This window comes from Carya illinoinensis, chromosome 13, assembly GCF_018687715.1.
Source record: "Carya illinoinensis cultivar Pawnee chromosome 13, C.illinoinensisPawnee_v1, whole genome shotgun sequence".
NCBI lineage: Eukaryota > Viridiplantae > Streptophyta > Magnoliopsida > Fagales > Juglandaceae > Carya > Carya illinoinensis.
In genome coordinates, this window is record NC_056764.1 from 10124270 (window position 1) to 10144651 (window position 20382).

At 33.1% G+C, this 20382-nt stretch overlaps 1 protein-coding gene and 1 non-coding gene across 3 annotated transcripts; one reads left to right on the top strand and one right to left on the bottom strand.

Moving 5' to 3' along the window:
- The first annotated feature begins 1841 nt into the window (after positions 1 to 1841).
- LOC122292665 (non-functional NADPH-dependent codeinone reductase 2-like) lies at positions 1842 to 10335 on the top strand. 2 transcript variants are annotated; one of them, XM_043101124.1, is made up of 5 exons: positions 1842 to 2286; positions 2494 to 2737; positions 2857 to 3036; positions 4778 to 5012; positions 10037 to 10335. In XM_043101124.1, the coding sequence occupies exons 1-5, from the start codon at positions 1964 to 1966 to the stop codon at positions 10090 to 10092; spliced, it is 1038 nt and encodes a 345-aa protein (XP_042957058.1). In that variant the 5' UTR covers positions 1842 to 1963; the 3' UTR covers positions 10093 to 10335. The 2 variants fall into 2 exon arrangements, with proteins under 2 accessions (XP_042957058.1, XP_042957059.1); XM_043101125.1 differs by having other exon boundaries at positions 10049 to 10335.
- Positions 10336 to 19732: 9397 nt separating this feature from the next.
- Positions 19733 to 19871, bottom strand: LOC122293074. Its single transcript, XR_006237131.1, has one exon. It is a non-coding gene; the product is annotated as a small nucleolar RNA Z247 (small nucleolar RNA).
- Between the last annotated feature and the right edge of the window lie 511 nt (positions 19872 to 20382).

Consider the following 20382-nt stretch of genomic DNA (forward strand, 5'->3'; position numbering starts at 1 on the left):
CAATCACTTGATCAATCTTGAGCAAGTCTATATGGCAGCCGTTACGTACACAGCACACTGCATTTGCCAGCATGGTTTTTTTTTTTTTTTTAAATGCAAAATGCACGGGAAAATCTTCTCCCCGTCCAACCTGGTGCACGAGAAACTTTGTGGTACACTTTCACTTAGCTTTTCTCATCGACCAAACAAAAGTCTAGAAATATTCACCAACACCGAACTAATTTACCTAATATTGCCGAGAAAATGTAAAAAAACTACTACCAACATGTGATTTTTGTCCCCAATTTCTAAGCACCTAAACAAGAAACGGTGTAGTACATGACCATTTTGGATCTTTCGGAGGCGATAAGTGGCAGAACCAGAAATTCTACATTGGGAGGGCCATATTAATCTATGCAATGACGAAGATGCTTGCATACATGTCTATGTGTATATATATATATATTATACACTTTGTTGTTTATAATTATAAGAAAATACATTATACACATAATTTATTTTCATATTCATTTAATTTATAAGAAATATTTTTTGGATTATATATTTTTTTACTCATATTTTCAAGTTTTTAAATTTAATTTTCAGTGGTATATTTTTGGTATTTTTTATGTATGTATACTTATTTTCTATATTTTGAATGCAAAACTTATGAACTTTAAGAAAATATAGAAATTATTTTTTCATACTTTTAAGAAGACTGAAAAATTTTAGATGGGATTAGAAGAAAATTTCATATTTTTAAAATATTTTAAGAAATTTAAAAATTTTTGAGATCAATATTATTTTTTATCAAATTTTATTTGAATTTAAAAATAGTGATGAAAATTTTTTTTTTTTTTTTGGGAGGCTAGGGGCCATGGCCCCCTCTAGCCTCAACGTGGTTCCACCACAGGAGATGATCGTGTTGCGTCGGCCTGGGCTCAACATCTTGATCTTAGTTCTGAAAGCAAAGCTTCCAGAGATAATCGACGGTGAAGAAACTAGGAACAATGTGTTCTTAGAGGAGGCTGGGAAAGGAACAAGAGATGCAGGAATAGAAGGGAGCGAAGAGAGTGTAGGGACCAGTCCAATCCGTGTAGGCGGTGGAGTTGGAAAGAGAGAGCGTGGTGGTGGCGAGCTCGTTGAAGCTGAGATGGGAGAGGATTGGAGGGAGGAGAGATGTGTTGGAGAAAAACGAAAGGGCTTGTGGTTTTGTTGGTGTTCTGGATAAACTGAAAGGAGACATGGACTAAATTGAATCGGTGTGATGTACAAAATAAAAATCGGTCACTGTTTGTAATTTTTCATCAATTGTTTCTAATCGGAACTCTCTCTTTGCCATTTAAAAGATTCTCCATGAGATTTTTTGGGGGGCCTTCTTTCACAAGGGCGACTGCCTAATTTATAATACGGAGAAAGCTGGCAAACATCTAGCCGTTTTAGTTTAGTTAAGTTAAGTTGAGCGGAGTTTTAAAAGTTAAATAAAATATTATTAGAATATGATTTTTTTAAAATTAAATTGTTTATTATATCATGTTTGAAAGTATAAAAAAATTATAATAATTAAATGGGATGGGATAAATTGACTTGGATGATTTTTGAATTCAAACAAAATCTGAAAGATTCTATGAAAGTGGATTTTTTTTTTTTTTTTTTGTTTAAATGCTGGCAACGTGTGGTCGAGTTCCGAATATGCCCTAAAATTAGTCGTTACATGGACATACAGTGTTATAAAAAAATTGATACTATTCTAGTTAGTTGTATTAATTTTTTTAATACACAATTAATCATATTATTTGAATATATAAAAGAGTATAAAAGTTATTGTAAATAAAATTTTTGTATATATATATATATATATAATGATCTCGGGGGTGGTGTGACCAGAATTAAGTAATAGAAGCATTGGTTTTGATGGATTTCTAAAGCTAATTTCTGCACATATAAGGTTGTGGCCTCGAGAGCCCGGACATTGACCAGAAAAATGGGTAGCAGAATCCCAGAATTCCTACTGGATTCCTCAAGCGGCAAGACCATTCCACTTCTAGGCTTCGGCACGGCTGAATTTCCTTTTGGCACGTCTTCTGCAACCATGAAACAAACTTTGCTCCATGCAATCAAACTGGGATACCGGCACTTTGATACGGCTGCCGTTTACCAGTCCGAGCAGCATCTTGGGGAAGCCATTAATGATGCCCTTCGCCTTGGCTTAATCAAAGGCAGGGACGAACTCTTTATCACTTCCAAGCTTTGGAGCATCGATGCACACCACGATCGTGTCCTCCCTGCACTAAAGAAAACCCTCAAGTAATTAAACAATGCATTGATCTTTCTACTTTCGCTTCTACGGATTTTTCTCTCTCTCTTATTTATTTATTTATTTTTTTTTTTGGGTTCTCTTTTTCTCTCTGTCTCTGATGTATGCCAAACATTTGTGTGTGTGTGTGTGTTTGTGCGAAGTCACTGAATAAGGATTGTGTTTTTGTTTGTTATCAATACCGACCATCTGTGCAGCAATCTGAAGTTGGAGTACGTTGACCTTTATCTCATTCACTGGCCTTTTAGCTTGCCGGCGGGGGAAATTGAAATACCTCCGCGGAAGGAGGACATCCTCCCTCTGGATATCAAATCTGTGTGGGCAGCAATGGAGGAGTGTCAAAAGCTTGGTATGGCTAAATCAATCGGTGTGAGCAACTTCTCCATAAAGAAGCTTGAAACTCTTCTTGCCACAGCAAAGATTCCACCAGCCGTCGATCAAGTTAGTCTGATCAAAGTCCTTTTTCCTTTCCAATAATATTGGTCACTCTTCTTAATTCAAGGTTGCAGAATGTAATTTCCCAATTATATCTCCTGGTTTTTATTTATTTTGGAATTAAGGTGGAGATGAACCCGCTCTGGCAACAGAAAAGGCTAAGAGAATTTTGTGAGAACAAGGGAATACATGTCACTGCGTACTCTCCCTTGGGAGCCAAAGGAACACTTTGGGGAACAAACTGGGTAATGGATTCTGAGGTGCTAAGAGAGATGGCTAATGCCAAAGGAAAAACTGTTGCACAGGTAATGTATATAATAACATCATCTTCCATTTCATTCCTCTTCTTTTAATTTTAGCTTTTCTTATTGTTTTTACTTAATTTGTTTTATTTTATTTTTGGATTTTCGAAAGTCTAATTGCTATCTTGTTGAATAATTACAACAGAGAAAAGAAAATTGATTCATACTTACATACATGTACACACATATTGCACTTCGCCGGCACTCGATATATCCTAGTTTCCAGTTTCCTCACCCGTTTGAATCCCCTATACCTATATATATTAAATGTACTTGAAGCCAGGTTAGAGTAGGCTGCTGCATGCGTAGCTTTCGGACCGGTGTTTGGTTTATAACTTTTAAAAAGGAAAATATTAAATGTAATTAAAAAAACCCCTTAAAAGATTTATTTTTTCATATATTAATTAGTGATATATTGAAAATTGTGAGATATGAAATTCAAAATTTAAATTTTAAAAAAATTAACAACATGAATTTTATAAGTAAAAATATAAATAAAATTATAAATACATGTAGTACTATTTTTCAAGAGTATTCTATTATGCAAGTCTTGCACCACATACAAGGAAAATAAAAAAATATAAAAAATAAAGATCCATATTAACAAATGTGTGATGTAAGACTCTAGAGTATAAAAACTCATAACTTTATATAGATTTATAATATGCAAAATTCATATAATATAATGATGATAAATGTGTCACATTTTATAATATAAAATAAAAATAAAATAATAATGTGGTGATTAAAATTTTTCATATATATTAGCATTACCTACTAGCACCCATGTAATTAATATTAATATTATTCATTTAATGAGCTGTCATTTGAATTTCTTTAACATGATCTAACGATCGAGATTCTTTTGTACATGTATATAAGTCATCGAATTGATATGTGCCTTAATTAATGCAGTATTGACACAACACTAGTAATTAAAATCCAAATCGGTAGTGTAACTTCCGATTAGGGGGGTTGCGTTAGATTCTTAAAAGTATTTAAATATCTTAAAAATTTTTAATGAAAAAATTAAGTTGTTTAGGTGTTACGTATTAAAATATAAATTAAAAACAATATTTTTACTCAAATTTGTTTTTTTAGATAATATAAAACATAATTTCGATTTTTAAAAAATATTACCAATAGACAAATATACCTGTACAACTTTAAAATAATTATAATTTTACTTTTCGAACTTGTCATATGCACGACACTACAACTTTTAAATGACCTTTTATATCATTTATACTCAAAAATCAATTTTTTATATTGTCTCCACTGTTTAGGAGGAATAATATTAGAATAATAAAACATTTAATTGTATTTTTAGTGATGAATTAGAGGACAAAAATGTAATTGTGCAATATGAACTTCAAGAAAATCTATTATTCATGTGGCTATAGCCTATTTTATAGCATAATCAATATATATATATATATATATAAATCTTTTTAGTACAGAGCACTTAGGCTTAATTAAAAGCATGATTTACATAAAAGATTAATATGCATGTGCGCATTAAATGGATCAAAATCTTTTTTTGAATTTTTAGGATAAATTTACATATTTATAAATTTATTTATTTTTTCTAATACCCTTTATTTTTTCTTCTTCTTCTTCTTCTTTTTATTTTAATTTTATTTTAATTTTTTTATTATGGATAGTATGGATCATCAAATGAAGTTTAATCCAACAAATTTAAGCACGATAGTTATAATATATTATTTCTTAATGTCATGTGAAGATTTCATTAAGATGGGCATATGAGCAAGGAGTCAGCGTGCTTGTGAAAAGCTTCAACAAGGAAAGAATAGAAGAAAACCTAGACATATTTGACTGGAACTTGACTTCAAAGGAGTTACAGAAAATAAGCCAAATTCCACAACGTAAAGGATCTGTTGGGACTGAATTCATCTCCGAGGAAGGGCCTTACAAAACTGTTTCAGAGCTTTGGGATGAAGATATCGGTTTAGCATTTGGTAAGAAAAAATTAATTTATACACGACATTTCATTTTCTTAATTAAATAAGATTGATTGTTGTTACGAAATTCTCTCTCTCTCTCTGTATTGAAGCTTTTCATAAAGAGACAGAGATCAGCGACCGCGTGAATGAATTGGCATAATTTAACTTTTTCAACGTTCATACACCAAATTTAATATATGTAACTACCCGTTAGAAATTTAATAGTAGAATTTTTATAGAATTTAAAAATCGCAAATAAATTTTATAAAAATATCATATAAATTCTATAAGTTTTTACGAATTAACCAATCACATATGCTATATAGTCTACTCCATTAGACTCAGTAGATTATTTAGGATTTTATAGTATAATAATCTTATTTTTAATTTTTGAACAAAATGCTTGTTCAAATTGCACAGTTAGTTTAGTGTGTATGTTTAGGATTTTACAGTGTAAAATTTATTTTTGCTTTTTCCGAGGTGGAATGTTCAAATTAAATTAGAGAAATTTTATATAAACACTTGGCAAGATATTAGCTACACTTGATGATAGTATCGGACACTTGACACTAAGAAGAACTATGAGATGGAAATGCGAAAGAAATCATGACGTGAGATCATGTCTCATAAGCAAAACAATATTTTATCCAACCAACCAAATTGTACTAAACCAAAGAGGGTTAAAACATAAATATTTAGAATCCAATTGAAACCCCTAAAATTTGATCAAAACCAAAATTCTAAACTGTTTACCCAAACCCATAGTTTGCCTCCAAATCCTATTTGATTAGATTTCTAGCATTATATTTAATCACTTGATTAAATCACTTTCACATACTATTAATTTATCAAATTTATGTTATGACATTATTATCTAACCCTTTAAACTTTGAAAATTTGATTGGGCAAAAAAAAAAAAAAAAGAATTAATTTGAGCTTGATGGTATTTCAAACCCTAACCAAACTCTCTTTAAACCCTAAATAAAGCGCATTTGTTTAAGGCCCATCAAGACCCACAAGTTTTGACTACCTTGGCAAAACTTCTTGAGTAAGTTTCCACCCACTTAAGGCTGACCATCTATTGCTTATGACAACCCCAAAGTCGTGTATGATGTAAAAACCAAAGGCCACCTCACTACCACCCTTCTCTTGAAAGTTTTCTTAGCTGAAAATCATTCACTATTTGTACCTTTTTATAACCTAATCACCACCCATCAAAATGTCACTCAAGCCCATACTTCACTTTTCAGAAATGTATTAGGTGTGCAAGTCATCATCCTTTCGCTCATTTAATCCATTTTCATTTCTGTTCTCGGAAAAAACACTTATAAAACACTTAGAAGCTTTCTCAAGCAGTTTTTTGAGCCTTTTGACATGCAATTTTTGAAACCCTTATAAGTATTATCTCACTAATCTTTTTTCATGAAAGTTATTAGTATTTGAATCTAGTTTCTGTAGTTTTTAATTTTTTTTTTTCATGATCATTGGTTGATAAAAAGTTATTTTAACCATGTAAAGGTCATTCTAGGCAATATATTATATTTTGAAATTTTTGACCAAACTAATGGACAAATCTTGATTTGAAATTTTTATGGAGTGTTGTCAACATGTTATATAAATTTTTGTTGGAGATTATTTCCATAATTAAAGTTTTTGATGAAAGAGTTTCTTAGATCAAAAAAGTTAGAAACTAGAAGAGAAAAAACAACATCTGTTTTAAGAAAGTTTGAAACGATTGTGGTTAATTCTTACTCTAATGACTGTGATAAATTTATTTGATAATACTAAACCTTGATCTAAATTTTAGAATCTTATTTTGAAGATTTTTTGTGTTAGTTTAAAAGATATAAATTTTTATGTAAAAGAATACTCAGTTAGGTCAAAAGTTTGATGATTTCAGCTAGATCCATGTTTTGGTTTATTTTTAGCCATGTGATTTCAAATTTAATGTTTGGATCTATTTTAGGACATATTTTTAAATCATAGGATGTTTTGGTTTAAAGATCTTATCATGGTTTGCCTTGGATCAAGTGTTTGATCAAAGCAAAGTTTAGAAAAAAAATTTCTGTTTTTGAGTAAGTGTTGGAGTCGAATACTTCAAGTGAGATTTTGTGATTTTTGGTGACTTTGATGTGTTGATTCAAAGCATATTAGTTCTTAGGAATGTGTTATGAATACGTTAGAAGAGATTTTTGGATTTTTAGAAGTTCTTGGAAATATTTTGAAAAAGGTAAAAAACTGGAGATTTAAAGGTTTGTGTTTTGGTTAAAAGTTTGGATCTTTTGTTTGAAAAGTTTTGTGTTTATAAGAAGTAGATTTTTTTGAATGTTTTAAGTATGTTTTTAAGCTTAGGATATGATGATCTTTATTATAATATTTTGGTTTAATCATGAGTTTTGAAATTTGATGAAATTGCAACTAAATCAAGAGATATGGTCTTTGGAAGTTTCAACCTTATGGTGTTTTTCATAATTGTGATTGGTTTTAATTTTTTTAAGTTAATATTTGTGTTTAGGATAAAATTTACATGAGGAATGTACATTTCGGTGATTTTTGGAATTAGGATGTAAAATCTTTAAATTAGGGATAAAATGGTCATTTTTTCACATGGAGATGGTAAAATGGTAATTTAATTGTAAGTCGGCATTTTTCATGTTTTTAATTTATTAGTGATAAAGTTTTTAATATTTAAAACTTTTACTTACAGTTTCTTGTGTTTCGTGCTTTATCTTGTAAAACACGATGATCATTGTAAGTTAGCTTATAATTTAATTATAATTATCAAATTATTGTGTATGTGTGTTGGTAAGGAAATCATTTTTTATGTACTTTTGTTATTATATATGGCATGCAATGCCATGTCATTACATGTTTGTCTGTTACCCATTATATTTTGACATGAAACATTTATTTGTTACACATTATATTCTGTAATGTAATGTTATCTGTTATATGTTTGCTATGTCACATAATATTATTTGTTACACGTAATGCCATATCATGTAATGTTATCTATTATATGTTAAGTCAAGTTATAAAATGTTTATCTGTTACACGTTATGCTATGTTATGAAATGTTAATTTGTTACACGTTATTCTTTGTTATGAAATGTTTGTATGTTTTATGTCATTCTATTTCATTCATCTCACGTACATATTGCGTCACGTTACATCAGCAAATTTATCTTTTCATTTCATGTCATGTCATGTCTGGAGTTCAGTGCATGTCTTCAAAATTGTATTTTTTCGAGTCTAGTCATATTATGTCCATGTACAGTTAAGTCATTGTTCAGTTAATTATTATTCTGAAATATTTTTATAATCCCATGAGACAAGACTACTCTATTATGGTAACCCCATGAGATAAGATTACTCTATTATAATAATTTCAATAGACAATGTTACTCTATCATTATGACAACCTTATAAGATGATAATATCATTATGAGAAGTTGTGAGAGTTCCAAATTATTTGATGCGATATGCTGGAATGATGAAAGAGAAGAGTCCTGCTATGGAATTGGAGGTTGAGAATGGCAAGGAACCTAAATCGATTATCGTGGTTGCTATTAGTACTACACTAGAGAGCAACGACAATTCATTGATCACAACGAATAATATTATTGCAGCTGCTCTTGATCTAAGGTTTCCTGTAGATATCAATTATGAGTCAAACAATTTCAATAGCAACAACAAGATTAAGGAACAAGAAGTTCTTCTCGAACTCCCTCCCAAGTATAAATTCTGCCTAACAGACGAAGAGCTCATCGTTTTTTACTTCAAAAAGAAAAAAACTACATGGGATATGGAACAATATAATTGTACATTTTCACCCAAAGAGAATGAAAGTATTGAAATGAGAGTCGGCCAAATCGTGTTGCTGTTGATGGATATTGGAAGGCCATTGGAGCTGACAGGGAAATTAGATCCAATGGAACCGTAGTTAGATATAGGAAGGCATTGGTTTTTTATATGGGAAGACCTCCAAAGGGTGATAAGACTAATTGGATTATGCATGAATAAAGAGTTAAGGATTCACCTCCAAGCAAAATTCACTCAAATGACATGAGTTTGAATTACTGGGTTCTCTGTAGGATTCATAAGAAATAGCCTAAAGTAGTAATTGATTTAACTTCTCTGCAAGATAATGATAAGGGGGATCATGAGCATATAGGTCAAATGAATTCAAGTTTTGAAGGTCCCATCATTGATGAGGTTGAAGTACAAGTTATTGGTACCAGGGATAATTTTCAGATGCAATCCTTCCAAAATGGAATCCGGCCAGAAGTTTATGTGTGATGATCAATATCTAAATGATGAATGGAGTGGATATCTAGACGCTATTTTGAGCACTACTACAAATAGTGACCTTTGCAGCTTGCCTTCGGATTTAAATTTTTGCAACAACAGCTAGTCTGATCCAGATCTGAACTTAGATCTTCCCAGTGATGAACCTGATGGAATCAAGTGAGTAATTATATTATTTTGTTATTGATCCAGTTAGCTAGGTACTTAATAATTACTGGAAGTTTAGGTAATTGATCTATTTAGCTTATTAATGTTAGGTTAAATATATATATATATATATATCATTATGATAACCCTATGAGACAAGAATATCATGGTAACTCTATGAAATAAGAATACATTTCAAATTCATGTTATTTCACGTTATATTCATGTCCAAGTCAGTTCATGTTAAGGTCGTGTCCAAGTCAGTTTATGTCATGTCAAGTTTTATGTTCAGTTTCAAGCTCAGTTTCACGTCATATTTATTTTACGTTCAGTTCAAGTTCAATTCATGTCATGTCTAGTTCACATAAGTTCATTTCTTATCATGTCAGTTCAAGTAATGTCAGTTCATGCCATATTATATGTTAAATCATGTTATGGTTATTTATGATTATAATTATGCATTCATGACTTTATTGTCATGCCTGTATTTGTAAACTATATGTTAACTTATTTGTTAATTTGTAGAGATTTGTAATCAAAGTTCACCATAGTAGTCTCAACTACCATTTCCTCTGAAATGGTAGATCATGTGCCAGGATTAGGAGATGCGGCAGAAGTTTGTCTAAAGGCGATCGACTAGAAAGTGACGGCACAACGCGGAGCTCATCGCTTCGATATTCCGTTTTATCTAGTATTATGGCGTCCTTGATCGAATTGCGTGAGCTACTCAATGGATTAGCCTAGTAATTATTTTAGTTTTATATGTACTTAGAGAGCTCTGTTTCCAATACACTTTATGTTATAGACATGTTGGACAAATACTATAACCTTTGGATACTAGCCATCAAATTAATTTTATTAAGTGTGTTTATGTTTTGGAACATATTATTTCTAGTGCATGGTATTGTTCAAAGAAAACAAATTAGCCATTACAAATATTGCATCTATTGGTAGATGCATGCTAGGTGCATTGCATCCTTAATTGTCATGAACGTGAGCTTATAATTTTGTATTGCATGTTCTGACACTTTAGAATTCGTTCTATCCCAACCAAAATTTTGGTGTGTCACATATATTGACAGAACTAAAAAGTTGTGGAGTCCAATATAAAAAGCATATTATTATTAAATTGTTTTTTTTTTTAGAATTTTGAAAAAATTGTGTGGTCCATTAAAAATATGTGAAGGAGATCATTTTTGTTGGAATGTTTTGGCGTTTTGGTTTTTGATAAAAAAAAAATGTAGATAAGATATATATATATATATATGTTATTTTTAAGATTATTTAGTGTGAACATGATGTTTGATTGAGTGTAAAAAAAGTCTTACAATTTTCTGAATTTTGTAATAAATTAAATTGTTAATTGGGCATTAAATTGAGTAAAGATCATGACTAATTTATAATGAAAAATTCTTATTTCGCATGTTTTTCTTTTATTTGATCCTCTCAAATTCGGACAATAACTTCAAGACTTTTTTTTTTTCAAAAAAAAAATAAAATAAAATAAACTTTAACATATGATCCCTATATATAGAAGACTTTGATTTCAAGTTGTTCACACTTGTAACACCTTCTTAATGGACCCTGACCTGTGATAACTAGACAAGTGACTCATGACTTGGCTTGATTTGTCAATATAGCAGCTTCGAAACCTCCAAAAAAATCTTCTATTTAAAGTTATTTCTTCCCATGATCGATGTAGTATTGTAGCCAAAAACTCAGAGTCTTGGAGAATACTCGAGTTTATGAAAAACTTCAAAACCCTAGCTCACAGCACAATTGATATGACCTTCAACTCTCACACTTTCAAGGATTGCTTCAATATTACTGTGTCTAGAGTTTTTTCAATTCTTGTGCATTTATATACAAATGAGAGCTTTTGCATGTACATATCCTAACTAGACTTAAGGAAAGCAAAGCATGAATTGAAAGCCTTTAAAGAAAGCACAGTGCTTCGTCAAGTAGAGGAGGTTAAGCCATGTACTCAAGATATTTGCCTTTAACAGTGCTTACTTGCTAATTAAGTAGTGTTTTAATTTCTGAGAGTGATTTTTTTCAAAAAGTTTTCTGATTTTTTTTTCTCTCCAGCGTCCGTATCGCACAACCCAGAAAAATTTTTCGTTCACCGGGGGGAGGGGGTTTGGTGCTTCGGCTCCACCACCCACCTCCCCTCCTCGCCGGCCAAGGCCTTCTTTTCCGTTTTTCTTTGTTTTTTTTGGCTTTTTTAGCTTTTTTCTGGTTGCTCCGTTCAACTCTGCCGATCTACTACTTTTCGGCGGCCTAGGGCGGACACGCGCCCCCTTTTTAGCTTCTCCTGGTGCTGATTGTCATTCTGGCGGAAGGTATCTACCCATCCAAGTGCCGGGTTTGTCACACGCGCGGCTTAAGCTGTGTGTGGTTTTCACGAGCCGCCGCGCCTCGTGGAGCTTTCTGCTTTCACGCGCGGCAGTTTCGAGGTCTGCGGCATCTGATCTTTTAGATCCATCCAGTCTTGTCTCTCTAGATGTGGCGCGTGGCTTGCACACATTGCCATCGCCAATTCCGCCAGCTCGCCGGAGCTTCGACACAGTTTTCAGATGCTACACTATGTTTCAGCTTTTCCTAACTAAAGATCAAGTAAAAGTGAATGTGATAGTTCCTTCCAGTCAGTCCAAACCAACACGTTGTAGCATAACCCCCTTCACTGCGGCTTCTAGTTGCAGTTTTATAGTCTGTTTATCAGACTATTTTGAAATCGTCACCAAGCGGTATTCCCCTTGTGGGAATTGGGTGGGAGCCATTTATTTGGTTCCGATCACCCCCTTTGTTTTTTCCTTTTGTGTTGTAATGTGTGTTGGCTTTGGGAAGATTGTAGGGGACTCCCACCCCATCAAACTTGTATCTTGTTTCTGATAGTTTATCTATAAATGTTCTACTTGCTAAGAAAAAAAAAAAGTAGTGTTTCAATTTCATAACTTACACTAGATATTTTGTCCCTTCATGATAGATTTTGCTGATCATCAAAATATATAAAGATCATACTTAAGAAGTTATGGCGCCAATGGTAGGCTAAAACAATGATGAGGTAGAAAGATTGCTTAGTGCCTAACATGTACAGTAAATTTTAATATAAATGATAGGCTATTTTCATTTATGTGAGGTGTGCATGATTATAGTTACAAGATGGTAACATTTTAGATATGTATGAATGCTATTAAGTAGTATAAAAATTGTGTAAGGATACTCTTGGGAGATTGGATGGACATTATAAATTTAATATGTTGGTTATCATAAATTATAAGGAAGTGATGTATAGATTGGAAATTGTTTATGGAGTATGTGTGTTTGGTGGATAGATATTCTGCATATTGAATGTAATATGAAGTTTATATGATTATATTATTATGTAATAGGCTTGTGTTGAGGTCAAATGGTTATATTGTATATTTTTCTCATATGTAAGATTATTTACAATGAGATACATTTATTGCAAATACTTTTTTCTTTTTTTTTTTTTATTATTGAAAATAATTCTTTTCAATGAAAGTATTTTATTGCAAATAGACATATTGGCAAGGAATATACATTTCATTGTAAATGTTTATTTGCAACGAATATATTCCTTTACAAATAGACATTTGTAATGAATGTACATTTCATTGCATATAGACATTTGTAATGAAATATGCAATGAGTATTTATAAATAGACATTTATAACGAGTACATTTCGTACATTTTGTTGTAAATAGAGATTTGCAACGAGTATATTTCTTTGAAAACAAACAAATTTGCAATGAAATATAGTTGCAAATATATTTGCAACGAATGTACATATCTGGATGAAGATAGATGACCAAAAATTTATTTGCAATGATAAAATCTTGTGGCTAAGAGTGACTATTTGCAATGAAAAGAAATTTCATTGAGATCAACTTTCACCAAGGCAGCATTTGCTAGAGTAGGGCAACGACATGTCATCGTCGTAGATACTTTTTTGCAACAAAGACACTAATTATCATTCTGTAATAAACAAAGACACTATTTAAGTTGGACTACTAGTGCTAGCTATTGGAATTATACATATATACTTGAGGATTCGTGATTTGATATAATAATATATTATATATCTTGTGATAATTAGCTAGTGATGTTAATTTCAATTTGTGTATGTAATATCAATACATTAAATTTGACTACGCATGTCAATACTAAATGTGAGTTTTATTAGTTATGAAATTTGTGTTTTTTATGATTTCAATTAATTTGTATTGGTTATTATATGTTTTATGGTGATGGCCACTTAATGTATGGAAATAAATTCACAAACTGTGTGCATTCATGGGTCATTGTTTAATCTTCCTATGGGCTATGTACGAGGATTGTACACTTAGCTAAAGTTTGCATTGGAATAGACTGAAGTAATGCATTTACACAAAAAGTAGCACATTTTGCATCATGTGCTCTTAATCTTTTGGTTGATATTAGACTTTTAAGATATTGAAAAATATAATATTAAGCAATAATTGTGAATAAAGTGACTATGATATTCGAACCTTTAATTTTATGATTTTTAATATTAAATAATGGAATGATATTAATATATATTAGTGATAGGAAACTCATGTAAGAAAGTCAGATAGCTAGTAATAAATCTGCATAATAAGTGAGGAGTAACGCTATACATCACGTACACTTTCACTTCATTTTTATCTTATTATATAAGATATGACATATTTATCATTATTTGATGCTGGACAAAATAACGATTATCCTGTAGACTAGTTCCAACAGATGATTCACGGGAGAAAGATCGCCCAAAACTAGAGAGAAAAGTCTCTAGGGTTTAACTGAATATTATCAAATCAAGCAATGAATGAAAATCAATCCACAAGCCAGACTATTATAGCCAAAAAACGTGTTTATCGGAATTTTGTCAAAAATAGCAAAATCTCGAAAATCACTCCAAATTGAAATTCGAAATAAAATAAGCAATCTGCAAAAAATGGGCCCAAATCGGGTTTAAAATGACTTTCTAACTGACAAGCGAAATATTACCATAAATAGTAAAAAATAACTAAAACTAGTGATTCGGAGGGAAAAACAGTAGAATTTGAGTTCGAAAAAAAGGCACATGGAGCTATACTCAATGTGGACAGCGTGCGCACCGAAAAGAGTTTTCCGAATTGGGGTCTTATGTGCGATTCCGACACTTGTAGCCAAAGTTATGGCCAAAAGACTGAAACGCACTCAAAACGGCCCCAATAAGGAACATATCACAATCAATTCCCGCCTTTGTGCTGATCTGCCAACTCATGGTATCTCAACAGTCAACGCCATCAAGGTGCAATCTGACAGCTCAGCATCATCTATCTCGGATCCCCCTGCATCACTATTAGATTATAATTATTATCCAATAGTGAAAAATGTGACACATCTTATATAATAGGATGAAATTGAAATGATAGTGTAGTGTGTAAATTTTTTCAAATGTAAAAGATAGACTGTATTAAATGGCATAAGAGACAAAATCTTTGCATTGCATGCAGTAGAATGTGATGATGAGTTTTCTTAATCCTTATTAGAAAAATATAAAAAGAATGGGAGGAATCTCAGGTAAGATTTCACGCATTAATATATGTAACTTTTAGTTCTTTTTTCATTACGCATACTTGTAAAGACTTTTTTTTTTTTCCCCTTCTTTTTCAAGAATGCATGACATATTAATTTTATTGTTTATCCATTTTTAGTAGAGGAAAATCGTAAACAAAGTAAAATTTTAGCAATTACGAAAATATTCAATCAAGCTTTAAAATTAAGAAACTAAAATCTAAGATATATAACAATGCTAACAACAATCAATACATGAAAAATAAGAGCACGTACAAGCCTGTAGGTATTAGTGCCAGAAGCATGGTTTCCCAAATTTGTCCAAAATAAAGTGACCAACAAAATTTAGAGGAAACTTTGATCAATGGAAGAAAAGATAAATTATAAGAAAATTACTCAATTGTGGCTAGTTATTTTCTGTAAAAATAACTATTTTATGCTAAAATGAGTCCATTTTAGTTACAAATAATCATTATCGTCGCATATAATTTGTCACAAATGCTACATAGCATGAATGAATCCGAAAGCACCAACATTAGCCAATCCCTTAGCCATTTGATTTCCTTCCCTATACTCATTCCTAATTATGTCACAATTAGGGTAGAGAATGCAACCTAATTACTTAGCTACTAGCATAGAATTAATAATTAATTCATGCCTGAAGTGTAAAGATTTTAGCAAATATAATAGTCCGATAAGAATATCATGGATAAAAGAATAATCGTGGATTCCTATAATCCCTCCACAACCAATAGGACCGGGTATTTACCCTTGGAAACATCATCCGAATTAAACTTGAATTTAATCATGAACAAGAGAGATATCCACTAATTCTCGAGGAAGGATTGGGTCACTTTCACCCATCAAGATCTTGGGGAGATGAAGTGATTCAGCACTCTCGCAAAGTTGGGAGAGTGTTATAGAGTTTGAACTGATTTAAATATGTCTCACCATGCTTGATTTGGTGGACATGCACTTCTATTTATAATGACATGAGTTTGTTACAATTGATAATTACATTGAGAGCTAAGTACACTTGAACATTTGAAATTTAAAGTATAACAAATACATTGAAAATTTAAAACATAACAAATATTATCATAAGTAGATGAGGTACTGGTAGGAGTTCATATGTTGCTAGAGTCCTTGTGATCTGAGTTGTCAATGATTGTCTTGATATGTCATTGTAATTCCAATTGTAAGGGGCAGACATTGAGAGTGTGACAAAGAAGGGAAAATCAAGCAGAAGCAAGTGGCGTGGTAAGAGTGTTTGCAAGTTGATCACGGCTGGAGAGAAAGTGAACTTGTATTTGTTAGCAACCTTGTCATGTACAAAATAGGAGTCAAGCTCAATGTGTTTTGTATGTGCATAAAAGGTAGGGTTTGCTGTGAGGTAAGTTGCACCTATTTTGTCACAATGTAGGGTTGGAGGTGTTGCCAAAGAGAGACCTAGTTCAAACATGAGATGCTATAGCCAGGTGAGTTTAGCTGCTGTGTTTTCTAAGGCTCTATACTTTGCTTCGGTGCTTCATCGAGAAATGGTGGGTTCCATGAGAAATCCAAGAGATAATGTTGTTGTCAAGATAAACATAAATGGTGGATTTGTGATCATCGGGGCAACCAACCTAGTTTACGTATGGAAATGCAGTGAGTATGGTTTTTGGAGTTGCGCCTAATCAGTAAGCCAAATGAGATGGCCTGTTTAAAGTACATAAGGATGTGTTTAACGGCTATCCAATGCTTAGTACAAGGGTTTTGCATGTATTGGCAAACTTTGTTGACTGCAAATGACACATCCAGACGTGTTAAAGTAAGATATTGAAGAGAGCCAATTGTGCTTTGATAAAGAGTTACATCCAAGAAAGAATGACCATCTATTGTTGTGACCTTGGAAGATGTAGACATTGCCGTGGATAATAGTTTGGCTATTAGCATGCTTGTACGATCCAAAAGATTATGGATATATTGATGCTGAGATAAATACAAACCATCATGCACATGAATAGTCTCAACAACAAGAAAGTAGTGCATGCCATCGAGGTCTTTAATTGCAAATTTAGATTGAAGGTTGGTGATGATGGAATGAAGCCTTGGAGGAGAAGAACTTGTGATTAAAATATCATCGACATATAACAACACATATATATGGGTGGAGCTAGCAATTAAAAAAGAAAAGAAAAGGAATGCATCAAATATGTAGCACGTAAAACCAAGGGCAATGAGTGGGGAGTTGAGGTGTGAATACCACACTTGTGGAGCTTGCTTTAAGCCATATAGAGCTCTTTCCAATTTATAGACACAGTGAGGTTAAGTTGCATTAGAGAAACCTGGAGGTTGAGATATGTGAACTATTTCATCTAGAAAACCAAGTAAAAAGGCATTGCTTATGTCAAATTGATGAATTCTCCAACTTGCAAAAACAACCAATGAAAGAATTAAGTGGATGATGATGGGTTTAACAATGGGATTGTAGGTGGCACCATAGTCAACCCCAACTTGTTGGTAGAAGCCCTTGGCAACTAAGTGGGCTTTATAGTGATCAATAATGCCAAATCCAAAACACTCATTTACAACCAACAACATTTTGAGTTGAAGAGGGTGGAACAAGGGTACACGTGCCATTGTGGAGAAAGGCATTGAATTCATCACTCATAGTAGAATGCTATCTCGAAAACGTAACAGTCTCGGTGTAGCAGGTGGGCTCCCGAAGAGGAGTAGTAGTAGTGGAGACTTTACGAGGGGTTGGAATAGTACCATTTGTGCATAGCTTGGGACATGAAATATTGTTTTGTAACTGAGATCTCATGGAATGAGTCCGACTAGGTAGAGCCAAATCCATGGAAGTAGGTGCAAGTGTTGAAGTATTGGATGAAACAGAAGGAGGAGGTGTTGGAAGAGCATGAGTAGATGTCGGAAGAGAGGATCCCATACTATTACCAAGGGAATTAATGGATAGGGAATAAGGTAAAGTACAAGGAATGGGAGATCAGAGGAATATTGGAAGGTAGTTGCATTGAAGGAAAGGTAGTGGGATTACTATAGAACACGGGTTGTAACTGCTTGAAGGAGAATGAAGACTCATTGAAGATGACATGCTGTGTCATGTAGACATTGCCAGAGGTAGGATCTAGACACTTATAACCAACATGAGAGTTGCTATAACTAATGAAGACACAAAATTTGGATTGAAATTGTATTTTTTGTTTATTGTATGGGCACAGGAAAGGCCAACAAGTAGCCCCAAATGTATGTAGAAAAGAATAGACTGGTGGTTTGTGATAGAGAGTTTGAAATGGAGATTGATTGTGGAGTTGAGGTGAACTTAGTCTATTGATAAGGAAGCATACAGTTTGAAATGCTTCATCCTAATAGAGATGAGGAAGACCGCTAAGGGCAAGGATAGCAAGTTCAGTCTCAACAAGATGATGGTGCTTGCGCTTTATAACCCCATTTTGATGGTGTGTGTGAGGACACGTGAAACAATAATGAATACGTTGGGTTTGAAGAAAGGAATGGAGAGGTTGAAATTCACCCTCCCAATTGCTTTGAACTGTTTTTTATTTTTGTTGCAAGATATCTTTCAATGTGTAGTTAAAATGTTTGGAAAAATGGGAGTTATATCATATTTAGAGCATATTGGAAAAAGTCATGTATATCTTGAAAAAGCATCTATAAATGAGACAAAAAACTTATTTCAAGTGCTTGAGAACACTGTGCAGACCCCATACATTAGTAAAAATTAACTCCAAAGGAGTTGTAACAAAAACATTAGAAATGGAAAAATGGATTTGATTACTCTTTGCTTGTTGACAAGAAGAACTGACTTAAGACACTTTATTGGATGACACTGGTAGCTGAAACTTGAAGACAATATTGCGGATGACATGAAGAGCGAGATGACAAAGCTGGGAGTGCCAATGATCAATCAAGGTGCGTTTACCAACGTAGGCCACGGAGGAGGTTGCAGAGGAAGTGGAGGGATTTGAGGGCCAAGGATACAGACTATATTTACTCTGACCTTTGAGGAGGCACGCCCCCATTTTGTAGTCCTTAACACAAAAAGAATTAGAGTGAAACTCAATAACACATTATTATCAAGAGGGAATTGAGAAACGAAAAGAAGATTATTTGAATTAGTCGAACATGTAAAATATGAGGAAATAATGAAGGTACGATTGGGAGAAGGGAGAATAAAAGGTCCAATACGATGGATCGACAAACCTTGGTCCTTGTCCACTTGAATTCGATCATTGCCCACTTGAATTTGGTCATTGCCATGATAGTCTTTAGCCCAGAGAGATAGGTTGTTGAACTTCGAAGTAAGATGGTTGGTGGCATCAGTATTGGGATACCAGTTAGAGTTAGGACTTGAGAAAGAGCCGACATTGTATGCTTAAGGAGCATTCTGGTGGCTTGTGACCCTTGATATGAAGGATCATATCTATTGTAGCACTTAGCTATTGATTGACCAAGCTTGCCACAAACTTGGCAAGTTGGTTGGGAATTACTAGGATTACAACTTTTGCTGCAGCTTTTACCATGATTAGGAGGTTGGGAGGACTGCAAAGAATATTTGTTGGAGTTGTCATGTGGTGAAGAGCCATTGTGAGGATGAGGCTGAGGAGTTCCATGTGAGGCATCATTGACTGAAAGTTGTTGAGATCAATTAAGGACTGCTGCTGAGTGTGGCCCAGTTCATAAGTTAGAAGATGCCCATAAACAACTTCCAATGGCATAAGTTCCACTTGAGTCATAATGGAAGTGATGATTGAGTTGTAGTCAGAACCGAGACCTGCAAGAACCTAGGAGACAATATGATCATCATTAAGAGGTTCATCACTGGCTTCAAGGATGCAACTTGATTTGATAAAAATAATAAGCAATGAAGGAATTCACCTTCTTCATTGAGGTCAGTTGAATGTGAGAGATGCAAGCACAATAGCTAACAGAATACATGGCTTCTAGTTGAAGCCAAACATCTCAAGAAATATATTTGCCAACAACTTGAGTCAAGATGGTGTCAGATAGAGATGAAAGTAGTGCTGAGAGAATTGGTTAAACTTGTTGACACTAGTAAGTGTGAGCAACGTTGGACACAAGTTAAGTTGAACTATCTTGAGAGACAATAGAGATAGTCGGTGGAGGACATCAAATATTGCCATCAAGGTAACCAACTTAAGTTGTTGTCCTTTGAGATAGGGAACCACTTGAGCTTTTCAAAGAAGATAATTATCGTGGGTGAGTTTAAAAGTAAGAAGAGTTTGTAGGTTTCAGAGAGATGTGAGAGATTGGGAAAAGGCAAGTTGAGTAGTGATGATCAGAAGAATGATGAGGCCATGGGAT

Excerpts from the sequence above, each read along its gene's own strand:
- LOC122292665 (XM_043101124.1), top strand. The coding sequence starts at position 1,964 with ATGGGTAGCAGAATCCCAGAATTCCTACTGGATTCCTCAAGCGGCAAG. Across the intron at positions 2,738-2,856 it reads TTCCACCAGCCGTCGATCAA|GTGGAGATGAACCCGCTCTG; the intron begins GTTAGTCTGATC and ends TTTGGAATTAAG. Across the intron at positions 3,037-4,777 it reads AAGGAAAAACTGTTGCACAG|ATTTCATTAAGATGGGCATA; the intron begins GTAATGTATATA and ends TGTCATGTGAAG.